This window comes from Tarenaya hassleriana, unplaced genomic scaffold (assembly GCF_000463585.1).
Source record: "Tarenaya hassleriana unplaced genomic scaffold, ASM46358v1 Cleome2, whole genome shotgun sequence".
NCBI classification, from domain to species: domain Eukaryota; kingdom Viridiplantae; phylum Streptophyta; class Magnoliopsida; order Brassicales; family Cleomaceae; genus Tarenaya; species Tarenaya hassleriana.
Window position 1 is genome coordinate 2,516,430 of NW_010965372.1, and position 22,790 is coordinate 2,539,219.

The window sequence follows — 22,790 nt, forward strand, 5'->3', positions numbered from 1 at the left end:
TTCAGCAGTACTATCTGACCTTTCACTCAAACAGATAGAGCCATCAGTTGTGATTCCCATTATCCTTTCGCCATCTGAGAGACCTCCTACTTGTTCTCAGAAAGCTTCAAATACAACCGATTCATCAACAGTTCTGCATCCTCCACCAGCATCAGTTTCTTCTACCAATTTTTTGCCAAATGACTTGCAAGTTTCTACTTCTCCTGCAACTTCATATCACAAGGAAGCCTCCAGTGATGTGGCTTCAGGTCTAGGAAAACCTGCCCCCCCACCACCACCACCCTTTTCTCCAACTCCTCATGCTCCTCCAATACCATATTCAGGCGAGAACTCTGTTCTGGGATTTGCACCCCCTACGCCACCAGGAAGACCTCCACCACCCCCATCGGCACCTGCCCCTGCGTCTCCTCCTATGCCACATCTAACCGGGAAAGCAGTTACTAAAGTTGCGCCTCCTACACCACCACCACCTCCTACCCGAAGCCCAAGCCCAAGTGTAAGTTTGTCGCCCAAGCCACCTCCTCCACCACCCACTCCTATCTCACTGTCATGTCAAAATAAAGCTCCATCAGTACCCCCTCCTCCTCCTAAGATGGGTGCCAATTCTTCTCCGTCCGCTGGTACAAGTGGTCCTCCGACACCTGTGCCACCATCTGGGTCTCTTTCATCGGGAAAAGGAAGGATGTTGCGATCTGTTAACTCGAAGAGTCATCAGACCAAAAAGCTGAAGCCATTGCATTGGTTGAAACTGACGAGAGCCGTCCAAGGGAGCTTATGGGCTGAAACACAAAAGTCTGGTGAAGTTTCCAAGTATGTACTTTTCGTCTGGTTTTGACTTATTTATTTGATGACTCTGATCTGGCCTATTGCATCATTTGTGATTACAATCCGTTGATTTCTTACTGTCAACATAGGGCTCCTGAGATTGACATGACGGAGCTTGAATCTCTTTTCTCGGCATCTGCTCCAAACACAGAGCAAGGTGGCAAGTCAAGACTTAATAGCTCTCGTGGACCCAAATCTGAGAAAGTCCAACTGGTAATTTAAGCGGCTCTCAGTAGTTAGTTGGTTACTGTGTCATTTTGTGCCTGCCTTATGTAAATCTGTTCCTTTTGTCACAATGGGACTATTTGAGCTCGGGTTTGACAGCTAAATTTTAAGCTGCAACTCTCACCTGCAGATTGAGCACAGGCGAGCGTACAACTGTGAGATTATGCTTTCGAAAGTCAAAGTTCCTTTGCAGGACTTGATGGTAACCCTCAAGCTTTATAGGTTCTGTGTGTTAGTCGAAATGGAATCCTAGCACTTTATCTGGTTAAATGTTCAGGTTTCTCTAAGCTCTGCACGTGAAAGTTTTCTCATTCTCTCTCAACATAATGACAGAGCTCGGTGCTTAACTTGAAGGAATCAGCACTTGATGCTGATCAGGTGGAAAACCTAATTAAGTTTTGTCCAACAAAAGAAGAAATGGAACAACTAAAGGTACAAGTGCATTTTGGGGATTTGTTTTGCTGCATTGATCTCCTAAGCCATCATTTCTTAAAAAATTATGGGTGTTCTTAGTTCATCATTTTGTCTGTTCTATCAAATAATATTCTCCTTGTCTACGCATGTATTCCATGACCAGGGTTATACCGGTGATAAGGACAAGCTTGGAAAGTGTGAACTGGTAGGAAAACTTGGAAATGTTTTAGTATTCATGGAGCATCCATCAAACCCTAACTCCTCGCTGCTCCCTGAACCTTCTCTTGTACAGTTCTTCTTAGAGATGATGACAGTTCCACGAGTAGAAACAAAGCTCAGAGTTTTTTCATTCAAGATACAGTTCAGTTCTCAGGTCTGTAAAGGGAAGTACATGACGATTCTGATTGCCTAGAGTTTCCAGTTTGGTACTTATTGTATCTGTGAACCACTTTTGTAGGTTTCTGAACTCAAAAATAGCCTGAGTATTGTAAACTCGGCAGCTGAACAGGTAATTCAGACTCCAATACCTGGTTTAGGTGGACCTGCCAACTTGTGCTTAAATCATCTCTTTATAATTTAAATCTTTCTTTTCATCAGATCAAGAACTCTGTCAAATTCAAAAGTATAATGCAGACGATTCTGTCTCTCGGTAACGCTCTAAACCAGGGGACTGCTAGGGGTGAGTTTAAAGTTGCTCTTCTCTCTCTCCCTCTCTCACCCTCTCTTTTCTTCTTACCTGTTATCCTTTTCATTTTGTATAGGTGCCGCGATCGGATTTAGACTGGATAGTCTTCCTAAACTCAGTGAGACACGTGCTCGAAATAACCGCATGACACTGATGCATTACCTCTGCAAGGTAAAAAAGAAAAGAAAGTTAAAGTCTGCTCTTCTAAGATCTTTATGAGGATTATTGCATTATCTGTGGATGTGCTTTTGGCTGGGAAATAGAGAAAAGCTCTCATGCTACTCTGTTGTCATAATCTGACGGATTTCTTATAGGTTCTCGCTGAGAAACTCCCAGAGGTCTTAGATTTTGCAAAAGATCTGGCTTCGCTGGAGCCTGCAACAAAGGTACCTTGTTTTTCTTTATGGTCACAAAGGTTCCTCGTTTAGCCGTTTCCTCAGCAGATTTTGGGAAAATCAATTCAAAGATTGGAATTTGGTGATTATTGTCTTGAGTTTGGATGCAGATTCAACTGAAATTTTTGGCTGAGGAAATGCAAGCTATAAACAAAGGTCTGGAGAAAGTAGTACAGGAACTTTCCTTGTCTGAAAATGATGGCCCAATCTCGCATAACTTCCACCAGGTATACCTGAGCAAATCAATCACTATTTACTTCGAGTGCGGATGTGTCCTGTTTTTGTCTGATAGTACGACCAAGTCACCTCCAAATAAAAAGGAAAATTCAACGAACAATTGGACCTAAGAGTTGACGATAACTGTTTCAGGTGATAGTAAACTGTTGAGGCGACATTATGGTTGCATGGGCAGTTTGGTGATTAAGAAATTCTTCTCCTTCAGTTTCGATGTGGTATTCATCTATTCCTATGATATATTTCGCAGACCGTGAAGGAGTTCCTTCATTTTGCTGAAGCCGAAGTACGATCCTTGGCTTCACTGTATTCTGGGGTGGTATGTTCCCTAACACTCATGTAATGTTGCCTGCGTGTGCTCTTATCTTGATCTGAACATTAAAAGAAACATTTCACCACAGGGCAGGAACGTGGATGCCTTGATCCTATATTTCGGTGAAGATCCAGCTAAATGCCCTTTTGAACAAGGTATTATTCCTGATCATCTCTCCCGCACGATACTTAAAGTCCTGAATTTGAATGTGGATAGCTTTCTGAAAAGGACTTCTAATACATCTTGTCACTGACAATCGCTTTTCCAGTTGTTTCGACTCTGCTAAACTTTGTGAGACTCTTCAATCGTGCCCACGAAGAGAACTGCAAACAGCTTGAAGCAGAAGCCAAGAAGGCTGCTGAGAATGAAAAATCAAAAACAGCACAGTTGGATAAGGAATCTAGAAAGTCGATGCATTCCGCAGCACAGGGATGAACTGTCTGTGGCGGATTGTTGGATAGGAGAGCAAATGGCAACGACAGGCAAGCAAAACAGAAAAAAGGATACTGTCAGAACAGAAGAGAGAGGACAAGGTAACCCTCTCTGTAACTGCATTGGGTAAGGCGGAACTTGGGCCTTCTTTGTTGTGATTGGAAGCTAGCTCGACTTTGTTTGGATCAGTGTGTTGCGGATGGGACAGTGGCTAATGGATTGGTGAAAGGGAAAGTTGCAACAAAACAGGGGAACACATGTACTAACTTAGGTTCACAGCAACTAAGTTAACTTTGCAAGTAGCCAGGGAAAATGAAGAGACGTTGCTTCCGCAATAAAATGTTACTGTGTCAGTTCCGAATATTTCACTTTTGGTTTTACTCTTTTAAAGGGCTGACTGGTTGCACCGCCGCCACCCGCAAACGGAGCGGTTGCGATTTTCGGCGGTTGCGGGCGATTGAAAAACTGAGTGGTTGAACCGCAACCAATATAAAAAAAAATACAATAGTATAATTTTTAGGTTTAATAATGATTATTTTTAATAATTTTTATAATAAAATTATTTTTTTACTTGAAAATAAATTAAATTGATAATATTTATATTTTAAATTTATTATTTAATTATTATAAATTTAGTAAATAATTTTTATCAAATGATACGAAAATTTTAATTTAAACTATTATAAAAAATTATTTTTAAATAATATTTTTTTTGACAATTTATATCAAAACGCAATCGCAACCGTAATGAACCATTCACTTCTAACTGCACTCACCTGCAATCGCTACCAACAGCAACTTCTCAACCAGTCAGTACTAATTATTTATAATCGCTATCAAACGTTTTGAAAACGCTGTCATCCGCAGCCATAACCGCTGCGGTACAACCAGTCGAACTCTAAGTGGCAAAAGATGAAGGATCGGGAGTTTGGGAGCCATAACGGTAGGGCAAAAAAGAGTGTTGCAGAATTTTATTACAGACAACGGCAATGGCTCGTGGGTTTGTCATGGCAGAGGCTATCTCCTAACGGATGAAAGCAAAACAAATTTTAGAAACAAATGTGTAAAAATGCGGATGATAATAATATGAAACGATTTGTTTGTTGCCCCCATCTTCTTTTACCCTCCGTGGCATAAGGAGTGTGCACTAACATTTTGATGGATGGAGACAAACGGAGGAACATACCGGATTTCAGCTTTTTCAAACTACCCCTCTAAAACACACATGCACCTACCCATACATACATGTCATGAAAACTTTATAATATTTTAGTTCCTCTCTTTATTTTTCTTGTCGCTCAACTAGTTGTTGTCTCTGTTTCTTCTCTCCAGAAACGTCGATAGATCTTGATTCTGGAAATCAGTTTCTGATCCCAATTGTAAATAACCGTCTCTTCAGTTATCTCCGAACTCATTACGATTCAACACTAATTAGAATCTCTCTACAATATAAACCGAAAATGAAAGAATATAGCAAGATTTTTACGAGTTAAGACCAAACGATCCTACATCTCGGTCTGGCGGCTTGTAATGTCGACAAGCTCCAACGACTTCGACAATTCCGAGGCTCGCCAGAAAAAAACCGAGTAAGAAAACCCGAAGAAGAACAACAACTCGAGGTTAGGAGAGTTCCATCGCCGATTTTGTCATCTTTTCCCAATCCCATCATGATTTATAGAACTAGAACAAAGAAAAATTGAATACTACAAAATTCTATTTCTTCTTTCACCATTTAAAAATTAAATTAATTAATTCATTTGATTTGAAAAGCTCATTTTTTTTATTAATAGTATTAGTGCAATTATTTGCCCACATGGAATTTGGTTGTTAAGTGTTTGTTTTAGGTTCAACTACTTGGAGAAAATTTAGGAATCAAATCTGAAGAGATAAAGACAAGGAAATGAAATTCTACGAGATTGAGATGAAATCAATATCAACAAATTTGAGAGATTTTAGGAGAGCAATCTGAAGAGATAGAGTTCGAGAAGGTGTGAGATGAACTTAAAGAGTTGGACATAAAATCAAAGACTTGAAGAGTTTGATATAGAGACAAGATCTTGGAGATAGAGACGAAATCAGAGCGAATCAAGGAGGAGTTTATCATATCAATTGGTAGGGATTTAGGACAAAAAAGAAGAGCCTATATAAGGGATACAAGCTGCATATCAACTCTTACCGAGAGAATATATTTTACTTTATAGAGTTTTGTTGTGAGTGAGCATTCGTTGTTTGAGTGAGTGTGCGTCTGAAGTTGAGACCTATTGAGAAAATTTCTTAGCCTTTGGTGAGTGTTTGTGCATGGATTTGAGAAGGACAACTAATAGAAAAATCCTTATTCATTTGTGAAGGTTTGGGGTCGGTAAGGTTTTTGATCGGTAGAATTCATTGTGAGAGTGAGTTAAAATTCAGAGAGAGTTTCATCTGGGTGTTGCATAACTCTAATAAAAAATGAGTACTTAACGTTTTTCTCAAGTGAATACAACTAAATATTTTTTCCGTTTCAACTCTTTGAGGGTTCAACTTTTTCAAATAGTTAGGATATATGTTGAATTTAAGGATAATATATATTGAAAAAAAATATTTAATAATAAATTTCTCAAAACATATTCCTAATTTTGATTCATGATGATTGAAAAAATAAATTAAATTGAAACATTCAACCAACTCCAATTATTTTAGCCATTAACATCTTAGAAGATTTCAAAATTACTCAATTGCATGTTTTTTTTATTAATTTTTAAATTTATGTGATAAAAATTAAATTTTGCTTTATTTTTTATGTGTGAATTTAATTAGCGAAATTTCAGGAATTATGAAAATAATTAAATCTAAATTAAATTGAAAAATCTAACTTTAGGTTACATATGTTAACGTTGGAGCGATAATGATTAAAAAGTCATTTAGATTATTGTGACTAATCTACAATGGCTGTGAAATCAATGAATTCATAAAATGACTATAACTATAAATTAATATCGGTTTCTTTAAAAAAATAGTTTTTGAATAATTTCTTTCATTGTTAATTGTAAATATTTTTGTTTAATTTTTTTGGTATATAGATTATATTACTTTTTGGGAGAATCATTATAAAAATCATATACTTTTTCCAGGTAAATGATTAAATCTTATACTTTTTTTTTAAGTAAATAAACCCTAAATTAATTTTATTTGGTCAATAAATTATCATATTTTTAAATTATTAATCAATGTACCCTATTTCATAACAACAATGACAACATATCAACACACTTTCAAGACATGCACTTATAAAATTAATATGCAACGTCTTAACAATAAAATATTAAAAATAAAAAAAATTAAAAAATAAAAATTAAATAATTTAAAAATATAATACACATCTATATACATATACATATATATATAATATATATGTATGTATATATTAGTGTATATATATACATATATATACACTAATATATATACATTTACATATAAATATATTTACATATATATACATACATACATACTTATATATAAATACATACATATGTATGTGCATGCAAATATATATATATATATATAGAAATATATACATATATATGTGTATATATATATATATATTGTATATATGTATGTATATATGTATATAGATGTGTATTATATTTGTAATTATTTTATTTTTATTATTTTTAATTAGTTTTTTAATTTATTATTAATTTTTAAATATTTTATTGTTAATGATGTGGTATATTAATTTAATGTATGCATGATTTGACAAATCAGACTTGCCAAATAGAGATATATTGACTAATAATTTAAAAATAGAATAATTTACTGATCAAATAGAATTAGTTAAGGATTTATTTATTTAGAAAAATATAGGATTTAATCATTAAACTCTGAAAATATATAGGATTTTATGATAATTCTTCCTATTTTTTATAATTGTGTTGCGAATAAAAATTTATTTATTTTATTATTATTAAAAAAGTCTGAAAGCTCTACTTCAAATATTCAAATATAAATCCGAAATCTTAATGGATCGGATTAATCCGACCCAAAAAATTTTAACCCGAACCCAGTTCGGCTTAGCATGACCTGACTGTAATGACTTGAGGCCGCTATGGAATGATAGAGTTGTCCTCACACACACCAACACGAGACCTTTTAGCGTGTTTTGTCCTCACTCGCACATATCCCGAAAAGTATTTTCCAGTAGGTCGTCCATCCTAAGACTACTCTAAGGCCATCATGCTTAACTTTGGAGTTCTCTTGAAATGGACAACCGAAAAGATTGATGGATCTTGTTTCTATGAGTAGCTCAATTAATTCCTTTTAAGTTATCTTAGACTGTGTAGTCTCATACCTACATAGACCTCGGATCTCTCTCATTCCGGTGCGTTCGATTCATCCCTATATCCATACCCAGAAGCTCGTCAGGAGTCGCTCCTTGTATGTACTTCTCGCACCGATAATCACTCTCCGTCCTCTTACGGTATTCTGAGCTGTCACACTGACCATTTTATACCAGTACAAAACTCTAGAGGATATTATAATATTGTTTGAGGTCTAGACTTTAGAGTAGGAGTAGATGTTTCGGTATTCAGTTCGGGTTCGGATCAGGAATAATTCGGTTCGATTCAGTTCTTTCGATTTTAAAAAATAGGTATCAATCGACCATTATATTGTATTTAGTTCGGTTCGGTTTCGGTTGCGTTTTGGTTTTATTAAAAAATTAGATTGTTTTAAAAAAATCGGTTTTACAGATTTTTTTTAAAATTCGATTTATTTATGTTCAGTTTTGAGAAATTTAATTTTTCTAAAATTAATAACATTCGGAAATTTTAGAGGATTCCGATCAGAAAAAATACCTTCCGGAATGGTTCGGTTCCGAATCAAGCTCCGGCAGTTGGCGTAGTATCTCAATTTCTCTGATGATATTGAAGAAACCCTACTTGACAACGAAAAAAAAGTCGAGCTTAGATGACGTATTAAAAGTATATTGGGCCTCTCATATTAACTCGTAAGGGCCTTTGGTGCTTCTCAATCCAAATATTAGCACCGATTTTCCAGTGGCGATTAATTCGCCGATAGAGCTTCATCCGCCTTCGTTCTTTCATGGCGTTCGAGGCTTACGCATCCGCGAACCCTAACCAGGTTCATTCTGATGTGCTTCTCAAAGCTAGAGAGTCTTGCTACAAGGTTTGTTTCTCGTCTTTCTCTCTCTCGTCATTTTACGCGTGTTGCTTTGTCCCTGATTTTGGGAAATTCGCTCAAAATCAGGCTAGAGACGCTTTTTACGCATGCGTGGAGAAGGAATCCCACAGAAAACCCACAGAGATTGGATCGGTTGGTCATCAAGTTTGAAAGCCGTTTAGGATTTGATGAGTTCAGGGGCTCTTCCTGGGTATATCTGTCTCTTACCTATCCCGATTCTTTAGTTAAAGTTACGTGAAGTTGGTAGTGGGAATTTTTCTGTCAATGAGTACCTATCTTCTTTTACTTTGGGACTTTGAAGGTGAAGCATTTTGATAGGCAGTACTGTCGGAACAAGAGAGTTCAAAGACTTTTGGACGATGGAGACTCCAGGAAAGGTCCGTTGTCACTCCCTCAGCCTTATACTTTCAAGCCCACGCCTTCCCCTTCGTAGTTTACTCTCTTCTTCTCTGTGTTGATGTTGCTTTTGGTTGGGACATGTAAGTTTCATGGTGTAAAGACGCAATAACTTGAGCAGTGCAGTTTCCATTCTGTGAACTTTGAAGTTTCGAGCACATGTAGCCTCTCTCTCTCTCTCTATATATATATATCGACGCACACACGCACACCAACTACGCCCGTTTTGGCTCTGCAATGACTGAGACTGACCCATAATTTTAGCATTTGATGATCAAGCATTAGGTTTCTTAGAAAAGAATCATGTACACTGTACCTTCATCGGGCTAGTTTTTCTTTTTCCGTTGGCAGGCGTGTAGGACTTTCACTTAGGCCTCCGAGGAGGAGAAAAATCGTCATCAGTGAATCTTGTCCTTAATCTAGTGGTTGCATCCACTGAGTTCTGACCTGGTTCTTTAGTGTTCCTGAAACTTATGAGTATTATCTTTCTGCCTGTAATTTTATACTTGTATTTGTGCATGCAAAATTCAGCCTTAACGTATGCTAGAATGAAGTCCAATCCAGGATTGTTTTTCTCTTTCCATTCGATTGCCCTTGCCAAACTTGTTGTTCTAGAATCTAGAGGTCTGCTGGTTTATCGAGAACTTTCAATGTGCAACTTATATGTGTACATATAAGTTGGATATCTTGGTTGTTTGGGTTTGTGACTTGGAAGTTTGTGATATTAATCTTGGGCGCCCTGTTTCTTTATTATTTGCCAGCCAGTCCAGGAAAATCAATCGGTATATATTTACTTAATAGATGTATTTTTTAGTCTATAGTTTGAATCCGTCCTTAAGCGCATATAAGTTGGGATCTATTTTTTTCCTTGATGCTCTTATCAGTTTTAAAATCTGAATCTAATTTTCTCGTATTTTTAAAGTTCAGCGAACTTTGGATCAAATAGAGAGAATCATATTAAGATTTGTCCAGGCAGATGCACCAGTGGTAAAACATTTGTATCTAAGTGGTTGACCTATATGTAGTGGGATGCATGTTTCACGGTTTCTTGTGTGCACAACAGTCTGTGGCTTTGGTTTTTTATTGGTAGGTGTTGTTTTAATTTATCGTTTCACAGAAAAAGAAAATATGCAGGGTGATAATAAGGTTTAGGCCCTAACTCCACTACAAAAGCTAGTTTAAGAGTGGAGGTTTGACCCTTACTTATATATTGGTCCAAATCTCTCTCATTTTCCATTGTGGGACACTTATTAATACCGCCTCCATTAGATAGCGACGTCCACGACGCTGGGGCAAATCTGGTCGCTGGCGGCTTCTCGGTCGATGGCGGCTTCTCGGTCCATCCCCGACCGTTCCTCACCCGACCGTCCCACAACCACCGAGTCGACCGCATGTCCACCGGAGAATGGCCTGTCAAAGGCCCACCGGAAAGTAGAGAGTTAGGCTCTGATACAAATTAATAAGGTTTAGGCCCTAACTCCACCACAAAAGCTAGCTTAAGAGTGGAGGTTTGACCCTTACTTATATATTGGTCCAAATCCCTCTCATTTTCCAATGTGGGACACTTATCAGGTGACTGATGGTATGATTGTTGGTATGAAAGGTATTGGTACCGAAAAGGTAGAGAAGAGTTGTAAGATGATATTGGAGTCGGTTGAATATCATCTTGCTTTGGATTAATGTCAATCTCAGAACCCTTTCCTTTATGGGATTTGCAATTCATAGCCTAACCCTGGTCTAATAACAATGCGGAGAGCTGCGTCCTTAGATTTAGTCTTGGAAGTAAGAGAGTATCATGACAAAAGTGTGAGGTGATTCTTTCTCCCGTAAAACCCTCATTCATACGTCAGGAGTAACACAAAAGGACCACTACAAATGATAAAAGAGAGGAATATAATGTTGTGCATGAAACATCTAAAATGCCTTTTATTAATCCTAGTGTAGAAGGAAAGAGAAATGGATTTGGGATGACAGAATGAGGAAGAAGAAACAGGTCATGGAAACTGATACATTGTCCTCCTTTGAGGTAGAGGCTGCAGGAGGTGGGGTTGGTTTATATAGACTTGAAGGAGAGGAAGGACCTTCAGCAGCAGAAGCGGAGGCGAAGAGAGAGCTGGGAGAGGAGATGGCTGCAGCGAGAGAGATGGGCATTAGGCAGAGGCCCTTTCCTTGAAGGTATTGCATTGCTGATCCCATGTCCTCCTCCATTAGCTTTGCCACTCGCCTTTCTGCCGTCTTCAGGCTTTCATTCTTGTTTCTGTTGATGCTAGCTCCAGACTGGTGTTTGAGGCATTCCCCTCCTTGCTGCAGTCATCATCCAGCAAAATCACGAATTCTGACATCAGTCTCTTCTATAGAACGCAAAGCAACTCAAAGTTAACAAATTGTTTGAGGTTCGTTTTCTTTTGTCTTACGCAGAATTGATAGAAAGCTTGAGAGGAAGCAATGTGTTTCACCTGGGAGGAGATATCGACCATCAGAGGAGCAGCTGCTGCAGCACCTCTCAATCTGCTGAGGCTTAGCACCTATTTGAATAACCATGGCGTCTTTTAGGGGAAAATGTTCAAAAAATACTATGAAACAACATTGAGAGAGAGAGAGACCTTGACTTGTAGCTGGAGGAACCTAACATAATCGATGATCTCGTCCAGCATTGGCGCCTTGTCTGTCTGTTGTTCACTATCCAACAAATTTGTTGTAAGTTGTTTGGACAAGAGGTTAAAAGAGAGAGAGTAGAGAAGATTTGACCTTGTTGGCGTTGGGAACTAGTTCCTGAAGAGCTTTCATCCTCTCTGCAATCCTCTCCCTCAGCTGCTCAAAAAGACGTTTTGGGAGGGTTGTTGGATCAAAGAAGAGGGTGATGAAGAGTAATGAGGAAAAGAAGAGGAAAAGAAGAAGAAGAGATACACGTTCGGCAATGCTGTGAGGCCGTGAGGGTCAGTGGCTTGGCCTCTCCTGGCTCGAACCCTTGGTTTCTGCTGGAGGTTTGGGGCGTTGCTGTGCTGTTGTTGCCCTTGACTCCCTATCATGGCTGCCTGCAAGTTCAGTACCATGTTTCTCTTGTCAATTGTGTTTGTCCACTCCATTGCTTTCTTTATACGGCAATGGGATAATTTTCAAAAAAGAGGGAGGAAGGAGAAATGTCTGAGGCTGGTTGGGGGGTGCAGAGACCTACTGGAGCCTGCATATAGAGTCACATAGAGAAATTCAAACAGCCTTAAAAAAAAAGATGCAACACAGAGGAGAAGAAGAACTTGAGGAGAGCGGAAGGAGCATGAGGAAGAGGCGCCATCAGAGGGCTGAAAAAGTCCATTCTCCCAACAGAGCGTCAACAAGTCTTGCTGCTCATTCGTTCTTTTTTTGAGAAAATGACCTTTTCGACGCGAATTTAACAAAATATAACATTTTCATGTATTTTTAATTTGATAAAAAACTACGCTTGAATCAAAATTTTTCAAATGTTTATACGAATTGTTAAAATTAACAAGTGCTAACGTGTATAGTAGTTATATTAATCACTAAACTCTAGTCCAAATCTCTTAAAACTAAACTCTTGTTTCACTATCAGTTTTTTGAATTTTTTTCCCGCTTGTTATCTTGGTAAAAGGTAAACATGGACAAAATAACTGAATCCCAAATAACCAGATCCAATCCGATCGATATATACCCGAACCAAATCGAACTGATTAAAATTAAATAACCGTTTAGTTGTAATTTTTTAATTTGAAATAATCGAATCCGAAATAACCATAAACTGAATAAACCGAATCCAAATTAACTGAACCATTTATCTACCTATATATCATTAATTAATATATTTATAACCATAGTATATAACAAAATGAGGTATGTATTATACTACAAATGTTGTTTTTGTTATTTTTTATAAGATAATTTATTGAATTTTTTATCGAAATTTTATTTGGATAAATCCGAACCGAATTCGATCTGAACCAAACCGAATCCGAACCAAATCGATTAAAATAATATACCTGATTGGATATAAATATTCTAAATCCGAAATATACGAACCAAATTAATCGAATCCAATTAACCCGGACTGACGAGTAGGATGGGGATGATCTAAAACCCATCAAGTTTGGATTAGAGGAGTTTCTGTACGGGTTTAGTTGGTTCATGGAGATGACATAGACACATGGATCCGCGAATTCATACATTTTAATCAGAAAGGGAGCATTGCAAGGTCTTGAACCAAAGATTCCTACCAACACACACTTTCACAATGGGGATATATAAGTATACGTGCGTAGTATATCATATAAAACAAGGGAGGTCATCAATCATCAGACAACAGCAAAGAGCAAAGAGAGCAGCGATATGGCGAGGAGGGAGATGGAGAGATCAGCGGAGGTGGAAAAGGCGAGGGAAGGAGGAACTCCAGTTGCATTGGAGGAAGAGTCGTTGGCAACGGGAGGCAGTGGAGGATCCACCACGTCTTTGGCCTCCAGAGGCGGGTTCAGGGCTCCCACTGGTGGCTGCGCTTCCTTGGCTGCCACAGAAAGTAGAGCCCCTGGCTCTGCTGGTAATATGGCGTATGGTTGGTCTTTGTTCAAATCTGCGCATGGCGTCCCTGCATTATCCGATAATTTCAAACCCTAGTTTGTCAGATTAATTTTCTCAATACGCTGTTAAGAACGCCTTGAGGGATCACTTACTCAAGTATCTACTAGCAGTGGCTGGGAACTCAGTGACGACTCCGTCAACCCCGTTTCCTGCTATGAAAGTGGCAAGCTCCACTGTCGGGTCAGAGAAGTAGTCAAACGCTATGGAGATATACTCGTTCCTCAGCACTGAGACATAGACTGAGATGTTCCCTTTGTGCATTTCCTCCACCACATTAGTCTTTGCCGTGGTGAAGCTGTGAGAGATTGAAACAAGCGAAGTTCTTTTGAGATTGACTGCATCAGCATATTTCTTGATCTCTTCCACAGATGGTTTAGGCGCATCTCCGATCTCCTTATCGATGCTCAACACTCTACTGTATGATGGCATGCCCTGGAAGCTGGTCAACACTGAACTGTCGTCTGACTGAATCAACACCTTTTGCGTTGATTGCTTGTCAAGTGTAGCATTGATCAGAGCTGACTTTACCACATCTACCACTCCTATGCCTTTCTTTGATGCCAAATAAGCAGCGTTCTGTCATGAGAATGGTGTTAATCGCATCAATCAAGTTTGAAAGCCGTTTAGGATTTGATGAGTTCAGGGTTTAGTCTTTGCCTGAATGTTGATGAGAACTCCGGTGACTGCCTTAGCTTTGGCAAACTCAAGAAAGTCAGTGAGAGTCATAAAATTTCCAACGTTCTTATTGGCAGGGTTTCTCTGGAAGCCCGTGGAAGTCAAGAAAGGGCTTTCGATTTGAGCTGTAAAGAAAAGCAGGATCCCCTTGAGTAATCGTCAAGAAAGAAAAGATATAGACGAGAAAATGAAGGTCAACTTACGCTTCAAGGAGATGATCTCGGCCCAGGTGAGGTCAAAGGAGAAAATGCCGTTGGTGGCCTGGATTTCAGGGACCGTGGAAGCACGAGACATGAATGTGGTGATGGCGGTGGTGCTGGGCATGAGGTCTGCAGAGTCCTGACAGAAAGCCATTCCGTCTTTCGACATCTGAACTGAACAATCGATGATATCTGCTCCGTCCTCTACTGCTTTCTGGTATGCCATATCAGTGCACCCTGGGTAATCCCCGCTTGCTCCGTTGTGAGTTATGATCATTGCATGTCCTGCTCATACCACACCATATGCTTCAACTAATTATCATCGAACATTTACAGAATAAGCTAGTTCTTTTCCTTGCTTGCTTACCTGCCTTTGGAAGATGGCCCTTCTGATGAGCAAAGCAGGCTACACGACAATGATTTTTTTTAGCTTCCTAAGTTATAACTAAGCATGTCAGAAAGAGACAAGAGAATATGTCAAAGTGTTCTCACATATGGCTTGTGAGGCTGTTGGTGGAAAATCAGAGATGACTCCATCAACACAGAACTGGCCATTGTCCACAAATTGTAGATACTCAATAGAGGGGTCGTAGCTGTAATTGTAGCTCGTGGGGATGTCGTTGGCAAACCCAGAAGCGTAGACTTCTAGACCAGCTTTGTGGGCATCCGCGACAAGATTCGTCGAAGGCTTGAGGTACTTGTTGGGATCGAGGGCCCAAATGTAGCCTTTTGGGATAAGAATACCCGATGCAAACTGCTTGATGGTTGCGAGGTTTGTGAGAAGCTCGTTATACGTCGTGTTGGTGGTTGCCTCGATCATGTCGGGCTCTCTCAACTCAAATATCAGCTTCGTTTTGGACTTGGCTGCATCCATTCCGATGCTCTTCAAGAATCCAATCTCAGGAGACGACACGAAACCTATGCCGCGTAATCGCAAGCTTTTCAGGTATTCTGCAGCGCTCAGCTTGTGTTCCATGTAGAAGGAGTTATACTGCATATTTGTTGGTTAATAAATAAAAATTATCGGTGACTTCAAATACCACGAAAGGAGGAGAAGGGAAACCTGAACGCTCAACCAGAACTTGGGAGGCTTGGTCCCTAAAACGTCCTCTACAGCAGAAATCGGCATTTGACCATCGAAAATGCTTGGGCGAGAGAAAATGTTCTGAACCACTATGGCAAAAGTAAAAAAAAAAAATGAGGTGATTTTGAAGATGAATTGAATCCAAAGAAGAAGAAAAAAGGAGATTTACATGAGACATTGGAGAAAATGGTGTCAGAAGTGTAGTCAAGGGCAAACCAGCCCTTGATGTCTTGGCCGTTGACCTTGTACGTCTTCTGGCCTTTTGGGAAGAGTGTGGAGATGGTGGTTGAGTTGTCTAGACGAACATCCGACAAACAAATGCCGACGCCGTCCTTTGTCATCTGAAGATTGCAGAGCAGAGTGATCCCCGGCGAGCTGGTGCTAATAGCCATGTCATTCGCGGAGGCGCTTGATTCCGGGAATATCCCCGAAAAGCCACCTCTGGCAACAACGATCGGCTCTTGTCCTGGAATGAAATCATATATGTAGATGAAGGATCTGAATGAAAAAATGTGGGTGTCCCAAAGATTTTGATATTGGTGCGTCGGTTCCAAATAAATAAAACATCTTGTGACGGGAACGAATTTAAGGGTCTAACAAATTATGTAGCCTCATTTTACAATTATATATGTGTGTGTGGTCAAGGAGAGATACCTGTAAGAGTGAGCCATTTCTTGAGGAGAGGAGGCTTTTGCGCAATGGTTGCGTGTATAAAGAGGGAAAAGAAAAATAGAAACCTCAGCAGCAGCATCTCTTGATCCTCCTGCAAACAGAAGAAGATAACATCACATCATTCACGAAAGACAATGAGAAAGAGGCGAAGATGAAGAAGAGACGTTACAGGGACGAAGAAGGCTCTTTGAAGAAACTGAGAACATGCCCTGCGGAGAGAGGATTCTTTGTTTCTTTTTCTTTCTTTTGGGGTAAAGGAAAAAAAAGAAACTGAAGCTGAGGGCAGGGAAATGTAATGGAGAGATTAAATTGGTGAGAGAAGTCATTGATTAAATGGTGGGAAGTAACTTCCGCAACATCTCTGTCCTCATAAAACTCCTTTACTTTTTTTGTCCTAGTGCTATTTTTAGTTTACTCGGTAGACATCCCGGATTTTATTGTTATTGTTATACCACAACACTGGAGAGAGATAGAGACAGCAAAGCCGATGGGCTTCGTCATTGTCGCGACAGAACCGGATGAAGATCACGGCGTTGCTGGTTCTCAAGTGCGCCCCAGGGACACCGGATCCGGTGATCCTTGTCAACTCCTCCGACGTCTCTCACTTTGGCTATTTCCAGCGAAGCAGCGTCAAGGAGTTCGTCGTCTTTGTCGGCCGCACCGTACAAGGTGCACGCTTACAGACTACAAGATGCACGCTTACAGTCGAAACGGCATTTGGGCTTTGGGTTTCATGAACGATCATATCCCGTTCGCAGTGCCTTCTCCCTTCTCAGTCGGGTATCTTATCGAACACATCAGCCACCCTCCTATTGATTTATTCTATTTTCACGAATCTGGTGGATTGTTTCCCAGGGTCTGGATGATGAGCAGAAGAATTTTGGCGAGACATGGAGGCCAGCAAAAGAAGACAGCAGTCAGCCGTGGCCATACTTGAACGAAGCTCTATCAAATTTTCAGGTTCTTTATGGGTTTTTACTCTTCCATTTGTTTTGCCTCTACATATGCCCGTGGTACTGTTGGATTAAGATAGATTGTTGACTTTTGGAGTCTCTGAATGTAGGAAGTTTCTTTCTTTTTCTTAATCTTCTCTAAATCTGGAGCACCCGAGTCTTACTCTGAACTGTAAGGAAAGGAGAAGATAACGGAGCAGTTAGCCTCGCTTAATGGGATCCATGTGCGTGCCCAGGATCAAGGGCTATGCCTCTATGTAAGAGGATGAGGATCGGACCTAAGAGAGTTAGGTGAGGCCTAAGATAGCAAGTCTGGCTACGGACGAGATTTCACGTTGGGAGTTCCATCCCTATATCCTGGTCAGTGCTAAATCCAGTTGTTGCTCAAAGTCCTTTTCGTATATACTAGCCGTTCCAGTAACGCTGTGTTCCCGTCTAATACGTTGTGCTGCCAACGAGTTCAGCTTTTCCCGAAATCACCACCTTTTAATCTCTATCCAAAGACACAGAGGGTCTTTGAATCTTCTCATATAATCTGACCGAGGCTTTGCCCGTGTTGCAGCATAAAAACTATTGACAGAGTGCTCGCCCGAGGTGAGAAGTGTTCTGATTTGAGCATGGCATCACAGGTAATGATGTCCAGCCAACTGTGTGCGCATCTCGGCGATACCTAACATGAGGAGATGTTTTGGGCGTTTGATTGAAACAGATGTTGTACAAGCAATCGAAGAAAACAAATTCGTGTTGTACTGTTCTCCGTTGTGGATGCGCGGATCTACAAAACTCTTGCCGAGGAAACCGCCTCTTTTACACATGGTAAATTCTTCAAAGCTCTTATGTAAGAAGAGGAAAGTCCATATTACTAGAGAAGCACAAAGGCACAGGGCTTTGTTTTTCGATATCACACCACACAAGCTTCTTTTCCAAGTAGAAAGACAAGACATAACAACATATATGAAAGAGGAGGGTCTATTTGCCCAGGATGGACTTGATCCACCAGATGCCTTTGGAGTCGGTGGGAGAGACGTCGGGCTCCGGGGGAGGATCGGCCTGAGGGGTCTTGTGGAGCTTGGAGACGTCGTACCCCTCCTCCACCGCCCGCCTCACCATCTCCTTGTAAGTCTCCTCCTCCATTTGGGGCCTCCTGCTTAATATCCATAGATAACGCCTGGAGGGCTGTCCGATCAAGGCGTGCTGGTACTCGGGGTCTATGTACAGTACCCAGTAGTCTCCCGTGATGGGGATTATGGGTAGGAACGGTGGCACATAAAACCTCACTTTGAGTTTGGCCTCCTCGCTTTTTGGGTCTGCCTTGTACGCTGTCCCTTGGATGAATCCTCTCTTTCCGTCGCTCCATGTCTCATTGAGGACGTTCACCGTCCCGTCCGGGTTTAGGCTGTATGTAGCCCTCGTGTTCTCTCCGTTCTTCGGCTGAAACCTCGACGGGAACGATGCTATCTCGTACCACCGCCCCATGTACCTCTCCACGTCCAGCCCCTTCACCACCTCCATCTCCTTCTCACCCATCTTTTTTTTTTCCCTTTTGTTTTCTGTTTTCCGAGGATAAGGGCTAGGTGTAACATTTTCTCGTCTTTATAGAAACAAGCAAGGGGGAGATTCTGTGGGCGGACAGATGACACGTGTCATGATCAAAAGGTCGGTTATGCCCCTCGACTTTTGCCACCTCTGTGGTAGCTTCCAGCCCCTCTTGAGATTTGGCGGTATGTGGAGTAAAGCTTCGCGAACAAGGAAAGCCATTGAGGGACCCTTCGCATATGGGTCGCCCGATTCTTCGATGCTGGCCCACTGAGCGTCATCTCAGGCCCAGGGAAAAGCTTGCCTCTCCCCTCTGCTCAGTATTCCGTGGAGTTTACGGTTCACCGCACCCCGCGCATTGCTCCAAGTGATTTATTCTCAAATTGAGGGAACGGTGAAAAAAATTGTACCAAGGAGAAAGAAACAGTGAGGACTCCAACGCGAGATTAGCCGCTTGGACAATTCTCTTGACAGAGCATTATCTAATAAAAGATAGAGCCTCCATCTACCCCAAATCAGAGGTTACCTGTGACACGGCAGAGACAGACACCTATGGCGGAGGAAACGAATCAATCATTCAGTCCCAAAACCAGTTAATGTGACTAAATATGGCATGCCTTAATTCAGAAAAACAAAAGGATATCCACAACCACAACTTTACACTGGGAATGACCGACCTGGTCTTTAAACAGACGCCCCCGGTTGAAAACCACCGACATTCCTGTACAAGTACAACGTCTCCTCCTCCACAATTCTGGCATTACTTCCATCTACGTGCACCCAAGTTTCTGCTATTTTCTCGACTATTCCATCTAAAATCTCCACCACAGTGAAAGCCCTTGCTGTGCTCTCACCCTCTGACTCTGCTGCGGCCTTCCATTTTTCATTTCTCATGAAACCACTCAGACTGTCATGACAGTGATCATCAACTTTTGTTCGTTTAACCCTTGGAACTATTGCACCGTTCAGATATAAGGTCTTCTTGTCACTCCCCTCCACAACCATTTTCCGGCTCCCCTTCCTTGACTGCAGCACCTTATGCATGTGCCCAAACACAACTAATGGAATTGGCAAACTTGTTGTCTCCTTCAATTGGCATATCGCCTGTTCCAGATCTGAAACATTGGAAGAAGCCTCTTATAGCACCTAAACCTGCACTTTGGTGTCTTCCGTGGGTATAACTTCCTCTTATTTAATTAAACAAGGTCAGATACCGCAACCACATTCAGGAAGCTAAAACATGAAATATGTTAGTGATGCCAAATCGAGAGGACAGTAGCAGAAACCACCTGGATCTCCATGGTCGCCACCTTCACCATCCCAGTCTTTTCCACAAACATCCTCTGCTTGAGAACCAAGGCCTGCAAAATGCAAAGAACACATTTATACCACAAAAAATTGACCTCACTGGCCTAAGTCTAAACCAATAAGAAAGCTCCCAACCTGTTGGCCCATTGTGTGCAAGAATTACAACCAAATGATCATCTGGTGTCCCCTGTACAGCACTACAAATTCTCCCAGCACTAGAATCCATATCCACAACTCCATATCTGACAGAAGATCAAAATTCCATGAAACAGATCACATATTATTTGCTGATATTAATCGAGTAATATAAATTTCTAAAACCTGAAACCAGCTCATTGAGAACTGCTACCGATAAGCCTTTAGCATTGCAGGCTCACAAAGATCTCCACACATACGTAAAAAAAATTTGAAAGTGCATGAAAAGTACAGAAATCATTAAACTGCTAGTTGAACAATGGTTTCTCTCTGACGAAACATCTATTTTGATCTATGCTTCGTACAAGCATTATACATGTACATGAATTATACATTTTGTACGATGGAATCTAACGTTAACCTGCGCACAAGCAGCTTTTTCCGAAATAATTGATCTCCACCATGTGAAAAAGGTCGGCCACCAACAATACTGAGCTTTAATGAAGGGAAGTCCAAGCGTCTATATCCTACATGCTCGTCACCGAGACTGTTTGTCACAGAATGAAAGACAACATATGAAAGGAACACTTTCAATATCCATGTCTGCAATACACCAAAAACGAGAGAGTTCAGAAAGAACAATGCAAGAGGGTTAGACTTGATCAACCATTGCAATATCATCTAAGTGAACAAAAGCCAGAGGAGCAAGCAGAAAGCAAAGAAATCTGCAGTGATGGCTCCTATGGAGACCGTCGACAATAGCCGGAATCCAGTGGCATGATCCTCGCATTAGCAATTGAAGTGACAATTATGGTTGAAAAGAAAATAGTTTAAATGTTTTTTAGTCAGACGCAGACAGCCATGCTGCTTCTATTTGTTTTTCCAGAACGAATTTTGCTGCATGGGAGCAATCACGGTAGGATAAAGTGAGAGTAAAAGCTGAGGAAATTGTGGAAAAACTCACACATCAAGCTGCATTTGGACGCCATTTTGTTGCCTGAAAGTGACATAGACAAATCATCCAGGGTTAGAGACCAAGACTGGAATTCAGAACTGAAATGACAACAAAGCTTGACAAGGTTAAACGCAGATAGGTAAGCCAATAATGATGCCAATAGAGGCAGTATCCACATGTTGGGAAGATTAGATGGACGAGAGGACACACCTTGATAAATCATGGGTGTACCAGGCATCATGGTTTCCCAATATAACTGCTTTAGGAAAAGGAAGAAGGCTCACACTTTGCACAAGTGGGACATTTTCCTCACCGAAATCACCTGAGTAACGCTAAGATGGTCGGGGTGAACTGACATGATACAACACAAGCAATATATATATATATATAGAGAGAGAGAGAGAGGGAGAGAGAGCTGCCTGTGAAAAGCACCAAATGTGGCTGCAAAACCAAGTTCAGACAGGGATTAGAGTATTAGAATGGCATATGAACCAAAACTCAGGAACCGAAGAGATCGCGTATATTCAAAGGCGAGGAGAAAAATGAATTGTATTCGAAGATGAAAGAATTCCAAGCAGAAATCATTATCATAAACCGTTTGGGAAAGTAAAGAACCTGTAGCAGCTGAAGCGCCATTCGATCTTCTTCCAGATTCCAGAGGCCATGCTTCAATGTTCAGATCCAAAGAAACAAGGAGAGGGCACATCAGGACAATTGACCCAGTTGACACGAGAGAGAGATACATACACAGAGAGAGAGAGAGAGAGAGGATTACGACATCACCGACAACAGCAATTCGGACAAGAGAAGAAGATGCCATTGGAGGAGGCGGAGCGTCGTATCTGCAGAAGCACCAGCGTCGTCGACCAGCATCAGAGGGAGGGAAGGGAAATGAGCAACTGAAGGCGCGTAAACCAACGCGCTCATTATGCCTTTTAATCCTGAAAACGTCGTCGTTACGAGGAATTCCCACACCATGATACATGTAATGGCTTAGCGTACATGAAGGCGAAGCTGAGTATTGATGGGCGAGTTTCAACATTTGTATCCACAACAAACGCAGCTTCGGTCAGTATCTTATTGGCTGTCCAGAAGCAATCCAGAGATAGAGAGAGATGATCATGATGCCACACGAATGGAATTAGCGAATCTATTAACAGCCGCCTCAAATCTGAGCTAAAAAAAATGAAGGATAGGATCACGTGTTGCTCATCCTCACCTCTCATGTTGACACCATCACGCATTCGACTCTCTTATCACAAAATCCTTTCTGAAGCTCCATTTCACTTGCTTCTTATCCCCTTGCATCCCCATCTCCCAGCGTCAGAACTTGACACACATCATAATACACAAAATCATCTAGGATTCTATGGTAATCCCCCCTCTTCCAGCTTTTTACCTGCACAATTTTCAATTCATACCTTATACATCATGACCAGATGCAACATGCCTGTTGCTCCCCCCTTTCCGGGGATAAAATTGGAATAGTCAAATACAGGATGGCTCATTGCAACAATTCACCAAACAGGGAGGAAAGAAAATTAGAGAATCGTCTTAATCAAAGACCCCCCCCCCCCAAAAAAAAAAAAAA

General features: G+C 40.7%; 7 protein-coding genes across 10 annotated transcripts in view; 3 read left to right on the plus strand and 4 right to left on the minus strand.

Annotated features, from left to right (window-relative positions):
- Positions 1-3,906, plus strand: part of LOC104813268 (formin-like protein 13) — a 7,001-nt gene extending 3,095 nt beyond the window's left edge. The window contains exons 5-18 of the mRNA XM_010540837.1: positions 6-810; positions 915-1,038; positions 1,181-1,252; positions 1,384-1,482; positions 1,628-1,669; positions 1,757-1,837; positions 1,922-1,972; positions 2,062-2,143; positions 2,226-2,320; positions 2,464-2,535; positions 2,655-2,771; positions 3,029-3,097; positions 3,180-3,246; positions 3,360-3,906. Coding sequence (XP_010539139.1) covers positions 6-810; positions 915-1,038; positions 1,181-1,252; positions 1,384-1,482; positions 1,628-1,669; positions 1,757-1,837; positions 1,922-1,972; positions 2,062-2,143; positions 2,226-2,320; positions 2,464-2,535; positions 2,655-2,771; positions 3,029-3,097; positions 3,180-3,246; positions 3,360-3,526 — 1,943 coding nt within the window. The 3' untranslated portion in view covers positions 3,527-3,906. The remainder of the gene's footprint in view (positions 1-5; positions 811-914; positions 1,039-1,180; positions 1,253-1,383; positions 1,483-1,627; positions 1,670-1,756; positions 1,838-1,921; positions 1,973-2,061; positions 2,144-2,225; positions 2,321-2,463; positions 2,536-2,654; positions 2,772-3,028; positions 3,098-3,179; positions 3,247-3,359) is intronic.
- Positions 3,907-8,501: 4,595 nt separating this feature from the next.
- LOC104811837 lies at positions 8,502-9,261 on the plus strand. Its single transcript, XM_010538679.2, is given in 4 exon segments — positions 8,502-8,686; positions 8,768-8,847; positions 8,849-8,891; positions 9,003-9,261. Coding segments are annotated over 4 exon segments (339 nt in total). The 5' UTR covers positions 8,502-8,602; the 3' UTR covers positions 9,135-9,261.
- A 1,771-nt stretch (positions 9,262-11,032) lies between these two features.
- Positions 11,033-12,528, minus strand: LOC104813270 (transcription factor bHLH82). Its single transcript, XM_010540838.1, has 4 exons — positions 11,923-12,528; positions 11,701-11,766; positions 11,554-11,622; positions 11,033-11,401 (listed from the first exon to the last, which is right to left on the minus strand). The coding sequence occupies exons 1-4, from the start codon at positions 12,181-12,183 to the stop codon at positions 11,033-11,035; spliced, it is 765 nt and encodes a 254-aa protein (XP_010539140.1). The 5' UTR covers positions 12,184-12,528.
- Positions 12,529-13,256: 728 nt separating this feature from the next.
- On the minus strand, positions 13,257-16,616 carry LOC104811840 (glycerophosphodiester phosphodiesterase GDPDL7-like). The gene is made up of 10 exons (XM_010538682.2): positions 16,482-16,616; positions 16,295-16,403; positions 15,810-16,106; positions 15,620-15,729; positions 15,049-15,547; positions 14,924-14,962; positions 14,560-14,841; positions 14,339-14,481; positions 13,774-14,257; positions 13,257-13,688 (listed from the first exon to the last, which is right to left on the minus strand). Exons 2-10 carry the CDS (start codon positions 16,389-16,391, stop codon positions 13,402-13,404), a joined length of 2,238 nt encoding a protein of 745 aa, XP_010536984.1. The 5' UTR covers positions 16,392-16,403; positions 16,482-16,616; the 3' UTR covers positions 13,257-13,401.
- An 82-nt stretch (positions 16,617-16,698) lies between these two features.
- LOC104811839 (VAMP-like protein YKT61) lies at positions 16,699-18,136 on the plus strand. Its single transcript, XM_010538681.1, is given in 6 exon segments — positions 16,699-16,987; positions 16,990-17,055; positions 17,058-17,092; positions 17,168-17,272; positions 17,376-17,625; positions 17,828-18,136. Coding segments are annotated over 5 exon segments (429 nt in total). The 5' UTR covers positions 16,699-16,830; the 3' UTR covers positions 17,442-17,625; positions 17,828-18,136.
- On the minus strand, positions 18,085-18,804 carry LOC104811838 (temperature-induced lipocalin-1). The gene has a single exon (XM_010538680.2). The coding sequence runs from the start codon at positions 18,790-18,792 to the stop codon at positions 18,235-18,237; it is 558 nt and encodes a 185-aa protein (XP_010536982.1). The 5' UTR covers positions 18,793-18,804; the 3' UTR covers positions 18,085-18,234.
- Positions 18,805-19,259: 455 nt separating this feature from the next.
- On the minus strand, positions 19,260-22,779 carry LOC104811841. 4 transcript variants are annotated; one of them, XM_010538684.2, is made up of 11 exons: positions 22,419-22,779; positions 21,975-22,283; positions 21,815-21,865; positions 21,619-21,640; positions 21,410-21,521; positions 21,209-21,241; positions 20,666-20,791; positions 20,245-20,351; positions 20,091-20,162; positions 19,479-19,916; positions 19,260-19,351 (listed from the first exon to the last, which is right to left on the minus strand). In XM_010538684.2, the coding sequence occupies exons 2-10, from the start codon at positions 22,239-22,241 to the stop codon at positions 19,486-19,488; spliced, it is 1,221 nt and encodes a 406-aa protein (XP_010536986.1). In that variant the 5' UTR covers positions 22,242-22,283; positions 22,419-22,779; the 3' UTR covers positions 19,260-19,351; positions 19,479-19,485. The 4 variants fall into 4 exon arrangements, with proteins under 4 accessions (XP_010536986.1, XP_010536985.1, XP_019057975.1 ...); XM_010538683.2 differs by lacking the exon at positions 19,260-19,351 and having other exon boundaries at positions 19,355-19,916; positions 22,419-22,778; XM_019202430.1 differs by lacking the exons at positions 19,260-19,351; positions 22,419-22,779 and having other exon boundaries at positions 19,355-19,916; positions 21,975-22,370.
- Positions 22,780-22,790: the final 11 nt, after the last annotated feature.

Excerpts from the sequence above, each read along its gene's own strand:
- LOC104813270 (XM_010540838.1), bottom strand. The coding sequence starts at position 12,183 with ATGGAGTGGACAAACACAATTGACAAGAGAAACATGGTACTGAACTTG. Across the intron at positions 11,767-11,922 it reads TCCAACAACCCTCCCAAAAC|ACAGACAAGGCGCCAATGCT; the intron begins GTCTTTTTGAGC and ends AGTGAACAACAG. Across the intron at positions 11,623-11,700 it reads TCCTCCAGCTACAAGTCAAG|GTGCTAAGCCTCAGCAGATT; the intron begins GTCTCTCTCTCT and ends TTATTCAAATAG.
- LOC104811840 (XM_010538682.2), bottom strand. The coding sequence starts at position 16,391 with ATGCTGCTGCTGAGGTTTCTATTTTTCTTTTCCCTCTTTATACACGCA. Across the intron at positions 16,107-16,294 it reads GAAATGGCTCACTCTTACAG|GACAAGAGCCGATCGTTGTT; the intron begins GTATCTCTCCTT and ends ATTTCATTCCAG. Across the intron at positions 14,258-14,338 it reads GAGTTCTCATCAACATTCAG|AACGCTGCTTATTTGGCATC; the intron begins GCAAAGACTAAA and ends TTCTCATGACAG.
- LOC104811838 (XM_010538680.2), bottom strand. The coding sequence starts at position 18,792 with ATGGGTGAGAAGGAGATGGAGGTGGTGAAGGGGCTGGACGTGGAGAGG.
- LOC104811841 (XM_010538684.2), bottom strand. The coding sequence starts at position 22,241 with ATGTTGAAACTCGCCCATCAATACTCAGCTTCGCCTTCATGTACGCTA. Across the intron at positions 20,792-21,208 it reads GTCCAAATGCAGCTTGATGT|TCTCGGTGACGAGCATGTAG; the intron begins GTGAGTTTTTCC and ends TGTGACAAACAG. Across the intron at positions 19,917-20,090 it reads TGGCGACCATGGAGATCCAG|ATCTGGAACAGGCGATATGC; the intron begins GTGGTTTCTGCT and ends CCAATGTTTCAG.